The sequence below is a fragment of the Microtus oregoni genome, unplaced genomic scaffold (assembly GCF_018167655.1).
Source record: "Microtus oregoni isolate MIOR12 unplaced genomic scaffold, Mior012 000000F_ref0000247, whole genome shotgun sequence".
NCBI lineage: Eukaryota > Metazoa > Chordata > Mammalia > Rodentia > Cricetidae > Microtus > Microtus oregoni.
The window spans coordinates 95,116,710-95,130,344 of NW_024543059.1; the positions used below are offsets into that span (position 1 = coordinate 95,116,710).

Genomic DNA, 13,635 nt, shown 5'->3' on the forward strand with positions numbered 1-13,635 from the left:
CATAGTTTGTTTAATCCAGATTGGATACATCAGGTACAGCCGTGGCACAGGACTCGATACTGTAAATGATATACATGTTATAACATATGCACTACGATTTCAAAAGAAGACAAGAAACTTAAGAGCTTTTTTTTCCCCCACAGAAAGTCTTCACATTTGTCTTCCTGCAGTTTTGTACAGTATATTTCTTTGCCATTGTGATGTTGTTAAGCAAAGCCCAGTAATTATACGAAAATAGAAAAGAACACACTTGATGTTGCTCACGAGAACATTAATGGGAGCTCATGACTTCTAAGGAAAACATTGGAATGTCTGGTTATCAAAAATATACCACCCCTCCCACCTCCCTGGCTTGTAAAATAGTCCCTTGGTCCAAGGAGTCCCCCAGGACTTGGGTCAGGGCCCTGCACTGGCCATGTGTCATCAGCCAGTATAGTCTAAGTAACCTGCTAAGAGAAATGGCATTCCCACATTTGATGAGAAAACACAGAATATCCTGAATAAAAAACAAGACCCATAAGGAACCCCTTTAAAAAGCCATTTCCTTTTTCAAAGCCACTTTGCCTTGGTTCTGATGCTTTTCATGATGCTGTTTGGGCTCCATGTGTCATGGGTCACGACATTGTTTTTCCTTTGTCCCATTTTAAAGCTTTGCAAGTGATGAGAATTCATTAGGAAATTAGAGGAAAAAATAAAAGTCTCATGTTCCTCGTACGATGGTTACCATGCCAACTAGCATGAAAGGGAAGCTATTACTCCCAGTGAATGGTATTGGGATCCTTCTGCCTTACTTAGTTACCTAGTAATTGAAGTGAGGGAGCCTGAATCACTAGAATCCATTAATAATTTCAAATCTAATGCTAGCTCAATTTCAATCACTACTGCTATTTTTAAAAAGACAAGGAAAACGATCTAGGCATATAAAGCTCCCAGGTACTTTTCCAACCTGCATTCTGATAAGAAAATGACTTGATCCCGAACTGCAGGGAAGAGAAGCCAACTGTATAACATCCTCAGCAGTTCTGTATGTGGCTTTTGTGAACCACGGATCATTTGCTGTCCCCATTAACATCCGATCAAATGATGTGGTCGTAGACTAATAATGTTCAGTTGTTAAGAATATCTACTGGTCTTTTGAAAGGGGTTCTGTACAATTAGTCCTGAGCTTGAGACTACTTAGGAAAAATGGGCATTAGGAAGAAATAATGGTCTGTTTCAGGAGGTCCTGCGACTTCAGGAATGGCTCCCCTAATCGTCACCCTTGAAACCCAGCTTTTAAAAATATGAGCAAACCTTAGAGCCATGGAGCGGGGTATAGAAGACACCTCCAGGACATGATGCCTGAGTCCTGGACCATCATCATTCTGCCACTGACTTGCCATGAAACCTAGGAGGAGTCATTCAGTTTTGTGTCCATTTCTTTCTCTGAAATCAAGGATTTCCTAGGTTGACTACCTTCACAGATGCGGCGAGAAGCGATGGAAAGGTGTGCTTTGAAAGGTCATTGTCCAAGCTTCCTCTTCATTGAGAAAAATCGAGCATTTGCCTGAAAAATCTCGGACTTCCCTTTTCACCTGTGGCTTGCTCTACCCAAGAAACGGTAGCTCTGATGTCTCTAATTTGTATTAGCATAGTCACGTGTTGACATTTACACAGGAGTGACTCTAGTTATGTCATGGCATCTTTGATGAACCTTCCTCAACATCAACTCCGCGAGGCAAAGGGTGTGTTAAAACAACAACAACAAAAACCCAAAACAAAACAAAAGCACATTAGACTAGTGGCCAAGGGTCTTGTGCTCTGGTCCCTACTCTATCCTTAAATGACTACATTACCTTAAGTGAGTCAAGTTCTCTGGGCCTCAGCTTTTTACACTGTAAAATGAATTAGCGATTGTTTAATCTTCCCTAGGTCTGGTGTACCCAATATTACATTTTCCAAGGTATTCCCATTTATTATTTGAATGTAGTCTTAGGCTTTTTATGTTTGTCTGTTTGATACCCTCTCCCCCAGTGCTAAGCAGGATTGAATAGAGTGGTGGTTTGGGGAATTTTCGGTTATTTTAACATGGTTTGTGCACCAGGAGTCATTTGCACCAGAAAGCTATTGGTCTCTAGAAGATTCTGATAATTCTGGTTATTCGCTTACTAGCTGGTGAGCCAGACTTACTAAACTGATCCAGCACACTTTTGCCCTTGTACTTGATCACAAATACCTTTTAGGAGATACATGGCTGTGAGCTGTTTTCCTGGGTTGATACCTTTGAACACTGGTGAGCTGGGTCCCTTACTCCCTGCCAAGACTGCAATGGGGGAAGGAGAATGAAGATGGTCTAATGATTTTTTTGGGGGGGGCAGGGGGAACTGGCATGATATGGGCTTTGGAAATGAAATAGAAGCAACACAAACATTCAGTTCGCTCAAGTCAATAAAAATGGAATTTTGGGGGACACGGTTTTTAAAATATATTTTTTTCATGAGAACCATAACGTGCTATGTTGGTGCACTGTTCAAGTGACAAGTAGATCCTTGGTTGAGTTGTCATCCTAAGCCCTGCAATGACTTGCTCTTAAATAGAACGGTGGCTTGCATGTGGAAACATCAGTGTTCCTTTTAAACTGTATCCTTATCCCACTCGGATGTTGTGTGCACCTAGACATTCCTTTGTCCCATGGTCCATTCACTCAAAATGAAGATCCCTTTCTAGTTCTTTGCGTATCTGCCAAAACTGGGTCCAGCTTGGCTCTCTGCCTTGGCTGATGGAATTACTGGATTGCGAGGATAGCTCCATTCCATGATAAGGGGAGATCCTGAGGCGAGATCTAGAGAAAGGACTGGCAGGAGCCACTGAAGATGGGATGGGGAGATGGAGATGGAGAGAAGGGCACTTTTCTTTCGCCTTTCTGACCACTTTCTTGTTTGGTACCACCTCAAAACACCCGGACTCCTCTGTGTACAGGGTCACTGGAGCTGAGGCCATAGAAGCCCCCCGGGTGCTTTCAGACCCTTGGCTAGTAAAACTCATCTCGACAGCTGTACTGGGCAGAGAGAGTTTTGACTTGCTAATAAACAGCTCATCTGTGAACTGGAGAATGAACAAGAAGTTCCTAAGCAGCTCATGTGTCTCAGATCCCAGGCTTCAGAGATCGCAGGAAAATAGTTGGGGTTGGGAGGGCAGGAAGGGGCCCTTGTCACTAACCCGAGGCTCACCTGCTCCACTCTAAGTGGTGAAAATAATTAGGGAGATTCCAGAAATACTGTTCCCAGGCCCACTACCATATAAATAACTTGAGCAAACATATTTTCGACATTTTCAAGAAGTAATCCCCACTCTCTTATGGAGGTCATCAGTGTTCCCACTTGGGCTGTCTTCAGAGATGATGCCCGAAGACGACTCGGACCTCAGGGCCTCTCAGACCAGGAAAGAGTCATCTGGAGCCTCTTGCTTGCTTTCTTGCTTTGAAACATCCCTCAGGAGGCACATACGCTTACTTTACCCTTCACGCCCTTCATCTAGGCACTGCCTCAGGCGGTAAGTCCATCGTCCTTACTTGAGGATGCTTGCGGAGCCTCTCGGCAGCTTGCATGGGCTTTTCGGTGGACCCTAAAGGAGGGCAACATACCTACGTAACAAGGTGCCCTGGAGCTCTGGCAGCTGGGAGCCTTGGTGCTTCTGTCTTCACCAGGGTATAGCAGAAACGACTGCTTTCTGAAGTTGCTGTTTCCGTTTTCAAGACCCAGTGTGATACACGTGACCATAACCCCCACCCCCTGCCCCCAAACTGCAAAGACAAGTGGTTCCAACCACAAGGGAAGCACCTCTGTTCATAAGGTAGACTTACCTCTCCCTTCAGCTCCCCCCTACTTGGCTTCCTTTCCTTTCCGTATTTGCATTTGCTCGGCCTGACTCCCAGGCGCAGGTCTGCAGTACTTGGCAGTGACAGAGAAGGCTTTACTGTCCACGGTGAGACAGATGGTTGGACACAGAAACAGCCAAGGTGAAGCAGATAGGTACAGAGACAAAGGAGACGGACGGACGGAGCAGAAGGGTTGCTGTGTGGTTGCTGGACAGCTCTGTGTAGGTCGGCTGGGCAGTGAAGGCCCAGCAATGGTGACCTCACTCCTCCTGGGACTGGGGAGGGAACTCAGCAATAACTGACTTTGAGCCTCTAAAAGCTTTTGCTATAAAAGGAGAAAAATAAAAACCAACCTCACAAAATGCATCGTTTTGGTTTAAAGGTGTTGGGTCCATGGAGAAAAACATTTCACAAAAATCCATTGATTTTGTTTTCCACCTTTTCCCATGAATAAATATTATCCATTAAGATCCTTGAAAAAGGTGCTGAGTACACAGTGTTATATTTTCTTCCTGTTTGCATGTGACGACTCGGCCTCTGGGCCGCCCTTGGTCTTGTGTTTTCCTCACTGGGGTCTTCAGAAACAACTGTTATTTGGTCTGAGGTGCCCCTACCAGGCCCTGTCCAGGCAAGCGGCCTACACCCCCTAATGGCCTATTCCCTACCCACCCCCTCCCTTCCTCAGGCCCCAGCAAGATGCGATGTCACAGGGCTATGTCCACACCAGCAGCGGGAGCCTCAGGTCCCCTTTGCTGCTTCCTTTCCCTTCCACGCACAAGTCTCGGTGCTAGGGGTGTAACAGGGCAGGCAGAAATAGTGGGAAAGGGGGAGGGAGTGGTCTCAGTGACCACCCACTAACATGCCAGCCTCCTTTACTCCCCACTAACCCCTCGGGCCCTCTGTCCAGTGTTTTTACAAGGCAGAGACCTTGACAACGTTGCTGGCTATGGAAGGAATGTTCGTGTTGGGTCCTGGGCTGGCAGGAGGGGGCCGACTTTCTCCCTCTGGGGTTAGAGCCGGGGGCGTGGGGATGCTGATGATGGCCGTGGTAATCTGGGATGTTTTGCAGTTTGGTCTCAGTCCATCGTCTGCTTTCAAATTAAGGCTGGAACGACTGGGATAGAAAAGAGGGAGTTGGTGGTGGTTCCTGCTAGGGGGCGCCCCAAATCTTCCTTGACCCCCTGCATTGTTTTTGCTCTATGCTCTGTCAAGGAACACTAGGGCCCTCTATGTCTCCCTTTAACAATCAGCTTATAATTATCACCCTAATCACTATTAACAATCACTAAGTGATCAGATAGTAGTACTTCTTCCCAGCCCCCAGGGGCTTATCACTTGTGATGTTACAACAGTTGCTTTCCCTGAATTTTCTGCAACTTATCAAGAATAACAGGAGGGGGCTGGAGAGGTGGCTCAGTGGTTAATACTGCACTGGCTGCTCTTCCAAAGGACCCAGGTTCAATTCCCAGCACCCATATGGCAGCTCACAACTGTCTGTAACTCCAAGATCTGACACCCTCACACAGACATACATGCAGGCAAAATATCAATGCATATAAAATAAATAAATACTTTTTAAAAGAATAACAGGAAATGGCTTAACCATAAACAGAGACGAGGAAAAGTCCACCTGGGATAAGCCATATATGTAACACAGTTGGGGAAAGTATTTTCTTAGGAAAATGATCATAGTCCATCTTTTCAATTTTTGGGTTCTTTTTGAGTTCCCCCCAACTACCTAAAGCCACCTTTGAGCTAAACTGCAACAGTACCGTCTAATATCCCATGAAGACCCTTGGATTAACTTCAGAGCATGAGAAGGAAGGTGGGGGAGGAGAGCAGAGGGGCCCCATGCAGTGGATAAGGGGGACCCCTAGCGGGGATCCCTGAAGCTTTAATGCAGAGATTGTTTAATTCTGGAAAGCAAATGACGCAAGACCTTGGGGCTGGCGGGATTAGAAGCCACCCACCTGGTGGTGAGGGAGGGTTGCTCGCTGCCCTGAATGTGGATCGTGCTGAGTTCTTGCATGCTGCGCAGGCGAGTGGCCGGCAGGTTGGAGTTGGGCAGGTGTGTGGTCTTCTTACTGCGCCGGGAGCAGCAGGTGGTGGTGAGGCCGGAGTGGCTGGAGAGAGAAGGGCTTCTGGTGGACGGGTAGTTCTGCATCGAGCTCTCCATGCAGTTCTGCTCAAACATCTGCTCGTCGATAAACTCGTGGTTCTGTGGGAGGAAGGAGAAGACGTGAAAAAGCAGAGGTGGGGGAGCCCCAGCCTGTCTGTTTGGGGCCTTTAATGGAGGACCCCCAAATGCCTGGATTACAGGTAAATGTTTGAGAGGGGTTTCATTTCCACAGGTGTCAATGTCAAAAGAATCAAATTGGCCTCCCTGGCAGGGACTTGGTTGTTAAATCATGTGCTCCATCTACAGGTTGAGCAGAAGGGACACAGAGAACATGGAGGGTCTGAGTGGCATCATCAGAGCTAGAGTCAAATTTTTCTTAGTAAGCTCTGAAGCTTTGCACACCTGATGACTCTTACAGGCTTGACAAAAGTTTGTAAAAGTTTGGACCATCACAGAATTGGGAGAGCATTGCTCTTGATCGCAAAGGGGCCAAGCTGCTAAGGATAAGATTTCTTCTAATTTTGTCTTCTTTTGGCCTGATTATAGCATATGGATCCTTAACTACCTGGCAGTTCAGAATTCCCTAGGTCAAATGTAAGCTAGGGAAAGAATATTAACGGTTTCGGATCTGAGGGCCATGAGGTTTGGCCTATAGCTAAACCCCAAACAATGGAAAAATGGCTGCTTGACCAAAGTGCCCAGAACCCTGTGGCACTGGCAGTGTGAGGGGCAAGAGAAGTGTAAGGACAGATTTCAGAGAATGTCCCCTGGCAGTCAATTCCAGAGTTCCCAGGAAATCGAGGAGGTAGCAGAGAGATGCGTGGCATTCGGGCATTCTAGAGGAAACTGACCTTGGAGTTCCACTGCCCCCCTCTAACCCTCTGGGGGTGTCCAAGGAAAGAATAGGAAAGGAAATTGGGTAGTGTGGGTACAGAAATACTGGAAGCCTGAGCTGGTACTGGGTGTGGCAGCAGAGACAGCAAAAGCCCAGGGAGGAGGTTCAGAAGCACATGCAGAAACCAGACTAGGGGTGAGCAGAGTAGATCCACAGACTCAAGATTCAGAGAGAACAATTGAATTTATAAAGTGATACCTTGATGGTGGAGGTTCGTACAGATAACAGGGGATCATCCACAAGATAGGATAACCCCTACAGGACAACATGCCAACAGAAGATAGAAACACCATTGATTGTACATTCCAGCATTCCAGTTTGGACATTCAGTTCCTCAACCCCAGTGTTCCACCCTCCGAAGTCAACATTCCAGCTCTCATTCCCAGCATTCTGCTTCCCATTGTCCCAACATTTCATCCCTTGGTTCCAACAGGAGACTGCTTAACCCAACAGACATTCTTTCCATACCAACATTCCTCCTTTCCTATCCCAACATTCTACCCCTGGGTCCCACATTCCTTTCCCCAAATCCAGCATTCCAACATCTCGTCCCTATAATCAATCCAACATTCCCTCGGATTCAGCATTCCACCCCTTTAATGCCAGCATTCCGTCTCTCAGTCCCCCAGTGCCAACATTCCAGCCCTTCAAACCCCAGTGTTTCCACCTATGTCCTTTCAGTGTACACATTCCACCCAGCACATGCAACTTGGGAAGGGCAGTGGGGCCTGGCCCTGTCATCCCGCTGGCAAGCTCAGTGTCCTTGGGAGAACCTTGGGAGATATGCATCCGTGGTTTTTGACCATAGTTGCTGGGACCTGGGCTTGCAGAGCACTTTTTCATTTAGAAGATGTCACTGGGTTTCCATGGTCATCCATGGGGTCCACTTTTGGCCCAGAGTAAGAGGAATCTAGCATCTGGGAGGTCAGGTTATGGGCTACTAGGAACCAGGAAGCTCCTTTCAAAGGTAGGACGAGCCCTGACCCTAGGCTCTTTGAGTAGGAAACTTCTGGAAAGGATCAGGGAATAGGCTCACTTTAGCATTTCTGTTCTGACTTCTCCCACCCTAGGATTCCTGGCACTTCTGCCAAGGGTTCAGGGTTGGCCCTACTGCCCCTTCCTTTCAGGCTGTCAGTAAGGCACAAGCATCATTCCCATTCCAGCTGTGGCGCCCTCCACTATGATCTCCTTTAGCAATCAGCCTTTCACAATCTGAACTCCCTGCCAAAGTGCAAGGTTACTAAGTGGGACTGGGACTGATAAGCCCTTGGCTAAAGAATATGTATACTGCATCCTTCATTCATGCACGCGCAAGGGGACCCACGGATCGCCTCAACCTAGCTACAGGGGTGGAACAAAAATCTTCCCTCTTCTCTACTGTCCTGTGTAAATTCAGCCTGAATCTTGTTGGGTGGTGCCCATCAGAACTGAGAATGAAAACCAAAACTCTTAGTTGTTAAGACACGTGCTGCTGTTGGCGGTGGGGGGATGGGAAGACTATGGCAGTGGCCTCTTCTCTAGAGCTGCAGGACACAGCTGATCTCTCACTCTTTGCCCCACCCCCTGGGGTGTTTACAGATCACTGGAAGGGGACAGACTGACTATCTGGCCTAGGACAGCAAAGCGAGTACAGCCTTGGGAGGTCAGGGGTGAAGCAGGAGGGGGCAGGAGGCTGGCACTCACAGTGGTCTTTTCCAGGCAGTGCAGCAAGTGGTGGTGCTGGCTCTCAATGAGCGAGGTGGTCTTGCCCATGTGCTCCTCTTCTGGGGTGCCCTAGGGAGACAGAAAGAAGGGCTAAGAATAAAGCTGGTGTCTTCCCCTCTCTTCAGCCTCTTTGTTTCTTCACAGAAGGTAGGAGGGCAGGAGAAAACTTTTGATAAGCCAAATCTTAGGGCCACCATAAAACCTGCTGGCCTGGGTCTGGGGCCCTTTGCAGCAGCTGGATTATGGGCAGCAGTGGTAATTCTTTGAGAGCACTATGTTTGTGGGAACCCTGGAGACATGTTTCTGTCAGAGTCTAAACTGGCACTTTCTGGGGGAGTGGATGAGCAGAGAAGCCCATTTCTAGTTTATCTCCTCTGCCCTGTCTTTTGGACACTTACCGTCAGCTCCAGGGCTTCATTGAGGAGCCCATTGCGCTTGCTGTGCAGGTAGGCATTGGAACTTCCTGTTTTGGCCACACGGATCCTGGCAAGGCGGGCCTTCTGTGATGGGCAGACAATAAGAAAAGCAGTAAGATACAAGAAGAGGAAGCCTGGAGGAACCAGTGACAACAGCTGCCCCACTGAGGCTGCTTTCCCTAGCATCCTGTGAGAAAGGAAAAAAAGCTCCCCCGTCTTAGCCTGATGCATCTCTGTATCTAGACCTCGGAATGGATCTGAGACCTGTGCGCCCACTATTGCAGTTTAACCATGGTCAGGGCTCTAGGAATCTTCACAAATCTTCAGCCTGGGTGGAGTCCTGCTGAAAAAAATACCACATTTTCAAGTTCTTTCTCCTGAAGCTTTTCTGGCATTTTCCACTCGGTATTGCATGATGGCATGAGCTGTTCTATTACTTCTTATCTCTAAGGACTGTAGGGATCCTAGAGGACCGCGTGTGCTAACTGCTCTCAGTCCCTCCTGGGTTCCAGGGTGGTTGGTTCTCCATGTGCTATAGGTTCCCACAGAACAGTTAGTTACGAGAGAAAGCAAAGGGAGCAGTGGCACCACCAACACCTCTTAACTGCCTGGTCCGTAAGGCTGACCAGTGGGTCTGTTTTACTCTTTGATCTTCAGGCAAGCTTTATTTATTAAAACACAAATGAAATATCATTTCAGGGGGCTGCACAGCATCTTGGGCCAAGCTCATCTTACTTGCATGCTGAGGGAATGGCCATCTGATATATGCTAGCTGCTTTTTTTTTTTTTTTTTTTTTAAAAAAGCCCTGTGGGCTTAGAGTACATAGCCTGGGCTCTACAGATCCAGAACCAGTTCCACGCTATTGCTTCAAGCAGAAGAGTCCCTGAGATTCATAGTTGCAGTCTGAAGTGTAGGATTCTCTTCCTGCCTCTGGGTACAGTGACTTGTAACTTGAACCTGGACCCTGACCGATAGGTTCTGGGAAATTGTGGCAATTTTCATTTCTTGTTATCCTCTCCCAGCTATCCTGCGTGGGTTGGTTCGTCTGCTAAGAGGCCATGGACTGTCAAGAGGATCATAAAGGCTACGTTATGTTCCCTGTTTCCCGAGAACTCCCCGACCCACCAGTATCTCCTTGCAGCGCAATTAAACTCTTTCCCCTGGTCTTTAAATGGGGGACAGAGGCTAGAACTGGAGTTGGAAGGTCTTCCAGTAAGTCCAGGGATGGCTGCTCTTCTAGGTGGAGAGGATGAAGAGGAAGACATGAGACAGCAAGGCCTGCAAGTCAACCCTGCACCCTCCCTGTCTCTGAGCAAAATTCATTCATTCATTCCATGTCTAGGATGAATCTGGCCAGCAGTCCTGCTGCAGCCACCCCCTCTCCCCCATGGCCAGATGTTTACAGTCAAGTGAGTCCCTCCCAGTTCATGACTTGGCTGCTGTCGCTTTGGGAGAAGGCTGGGCGTTGAAAGCTGCATATGGAAATCCAATTGTGTCAAGCTCATTACAGCCTTATGTAATCCGATTGCCACTTAGAGGCGGACCTTTCTCATATGTGGGGTCTGTCTTTATTACTTTCCGGAGATGAAAGTTTCCCCTGTTCCCCTCTGAGACACTTCTTTTAATCTTATCTCACTCTGGATTCTATTAAGGTAGGGGATTGTCACATCAAACACAGCGTATCGTTTAATCATTCCCAAACGGGAAACAGAGGTTTGAGGAAGGTTGGGAGAACCTGCCAGTGTGTGAAACCTGATGGCGTTCTCTGCTTGGTTTTGTGCTCCTGAGGGTCAGGGCCTGGGTCTTATGCACATTCTTTTATTGCCAGCATCCAGTGCATGCTCTGCCTCAAACAGGAATTCAAGCAAAGACTGTGCTAGCCAAAGAAGGAATGCCAAGCATGCTTAGCTGGGCATCTATGCTTGTAAAGCCCTTGTAATGGGCTTGGTCCTTGTGTGGACTGCTCAGCTTCCACTCTCCTCCACAACCATAAGGATACTGTGAACGGTAAGAGACTGGAGAGTTCATCTAGGCTGTTTCAAAGGCCGAACAATTATTAATGAATTGATTTAAAATAAGGAGAGTCACTCAGCCAGGGTGAGAGAAAGGATTAGAAAGGGTTCAGCTCACGTCTTCCAACGAGGAAGTCAAACACCGCTTTCACAGCGTCTTTCTCCTTCCTTCCTCCTTGAGTTCACCTCCTTTAAACTTGAAGGGCAAAGCCCAGGAACCTGCATCTTCAACAGGTGTAAGTGGAGCTTTGGGGTTGGAGGAGAGTTCTAGTACAACACTGTGAGCTTGGGACATGGCCCGCCACCATTACTGGTCAAGATCATTTGGGGACCCCTGAGGAACCTGGCACTACTGGGACTCCTAGCTGGCAGCTGGCAAAGACGGCCTGGACATGAGTCTTTGCATCTCTTGCCCTGAAAGAGGCAGAAGGAAGACAAGGGAGAAAAGGAAACACAGGCAGTTGTACACTTAGACATTCATCAGAGAGACAGTTAAGATTTATGTTGATGAAAACCCATACACGAGAATGCTTATTTGTAATAGCTGGAAACCATTTCTATCCCAGAAGCTCTTCAGCAGGCAAACATCCAACAGAACACGGCTGAGTGAGAAAAGTGAATGGGCTTTTACATTTTTTTTTTTGAGACAGAATCTTAATTAGTTACCTAGGCTGGCTTTGGATGATGCTGTAGCCCAGGCTGACCTGGAACTTAGGATTCTCCTCTTTCAGCCTCCTAAGTATCTGGGATCACAGACCTGCATCACTAGGCCTGGTATAAGAAACGAGTGATATAATTTGAATGAGTCTTTGGGGATTACATAGATGAAAAAGACCAGCTCTCAAAGGTTACCAGCTGCATGAGTGCATTTATGTAAGTTTAGAGAGGAAACCATTTTATAAGTGGAAATCAGAGGAATAGTTCCTAGGAGTAAGGGACCCGGTAGAAGTATAGCAGGAGCATAGTTATAAAAGCCACAAGGGTTCTCTTGTGGGCACTGGCTAGTCTGGCAGCCATGAAGCTGCTGGATCTGTAGGAACCTACATGGGTGAGGAAACTGTAACACACACACACACACACACACACCTACACATGCACACATGCACACGCACACATGCATGCACATACACACACTGGGGAAGATGGGTGAGAGGCATATACTCTGAGCACTGTACGGTTCTCTAAAATGTTACCATTAGATCAAACTGGGCAGAGTACAAACAGGCTCTATCTTTTTGGAACTACATGTGCAACTACATAATCTATAATTATTCCAATAAAATGTTCTACTAAAAACAAAGGATATAGCACAGGGGGTGTAGTTAAGGGATAGAGTATTTTTGCTTACCAACCACGCACAAGGGCCCTAGGCTTCATCCCCAGCACAACAAAAATAAATATGTAAGCAAAACTAAAACAATCTCCCTTGAAACCAAAAAGTGGGTGGAGCTGGGACAGGCGGTGCCTTCTCCTGCTCTATCCCATGTGCCTCTGCTAGACAACCTTGACTTATCTCTGGTTCTCTTGGCCTAGGGAAGACAGTCCCCACAGGTAGATGTGATGCAAATTTCTTTTGGAGCTTTTAATCACAAGGCACCTTCTCTGGAGCCTACTCTTCTGCCCAAGAAGCTATCAGAAGCGTGGTCAGAGCTGAGGGCTATCATTAGCCTCCTGACCTCCTCCCTGTTCAGTCTCTCCACTTTCACCAAGTCCCCTGGGCCTGCCCTGCCTTGGCTCACCGTGACAGACTGAGTGCTGGAAACAGAAAGTATTGTTTTTTTTCCTCTCACAGGAAGCCCAAGGTGAAAGAGACAGAGTGGTGTAACCTTGAGGAGAAACAGTATCCAGGCTAGGGAAAACATTGTAAATATTTACTTATTTCAAAGGAGAGAGAAAGGGGTTGGGCAGGGCTCATCCTGAGTAGCTCAGAGAGAGGACAAAGCCAGAATTGGTCCTTCTGGATATTAATCCGCACACAATAAGCTTTAAACTCTCTGTGGGAAACACTCACTGTTAAGTCTTTGCAGGTAGGCTTCGCTGAGAAGTGGGAATGGTGTGGCTAGGAAGGAGAAGGTAGCTGCAGAGCATAGCTACCTCGGGAGGGGCTGTCACCGTTGAGCCTGGCACTTCTGAGAACCCTACCAGCTCTGCAAAAAGCCCGAGTTTGTGCTTGCCCACTTTTAAAAGCTGTGAGGGCGGAGTGTGCCGCAGGAATTCCTGGACCTCAGGACCTCAGAGTTTGGATATGAGAGCCCAGTTTTTCCTCTGCCTCTTTATTTAGAACTGCGTGATGAATTTAGTCATTGTTCCCCTTTGCCAGCTGACTTGAGCAGGGAGAGATAAGACTTCCATTTCTGGAGTGTCTGGGAGCGGGGAGACCTTGACCTTGGGTGAGGAGATGGAAGATGTGTGCCGTAGGCGATGAGGACGTCAGGATGGTGACATCACTGACCAGGCACAGGTATGTGGAAACAGGAAGGTAAGGAGGAGGTGACACAAGGACACACAGAGGTCATATTTGGGATACAGGGACCAAGTAGGCTTAGTATTTGATTATATTATTTACTGTTCTATGTAAATTGTTATGCAACCATTGTTTTAGAGTTAGCTTAAATGTGTGGCTTTGTTATAG

General features: G+C 47.4%; 1 protein-coding gene across 3 annotated transcripts in view; it reads right to left on the bottom strand.

Moving 5' to 3' along the window:
* LOC121447416 (potassium voltage-gated channel subfamily D member 3) overlaps positions 1-13,635 on the bottom strand; it is a 223,455-nt gene continuing 209,820 nt past the window's right edge. For 2 of the 3 annotated variants that reach the window (XM_041650644.1, XM_041650637.1), the window contains 5 exons: positions 8,973-9,074; positions 8,554-8,643; positions 7,069-7,125; positions 5,827-6,074; positions 1-4,970 (listed from right to left, as the gene is read on the bottom strand). In XM_041650644.1, coding sequence (XP_041506578.1) covers positions 4,769-4,970; positions 5,827-6,074; positions 7,069-7,125; positions 8,554-8,643; positions 8,973-9,074 — 699 coding nt within the window. In that variant the 3' untranslated portion in view covers positions 1-4,768. The remainder of the gene's footprint in view (positions 4,971-5,826; positions 6,075-7,068; positions 7,126-8,553; positions 8,644-8,972; positions 9,075-13,635) is intronic. The other variant, XM_041650653.1, reaches the window with a different exon arrangement.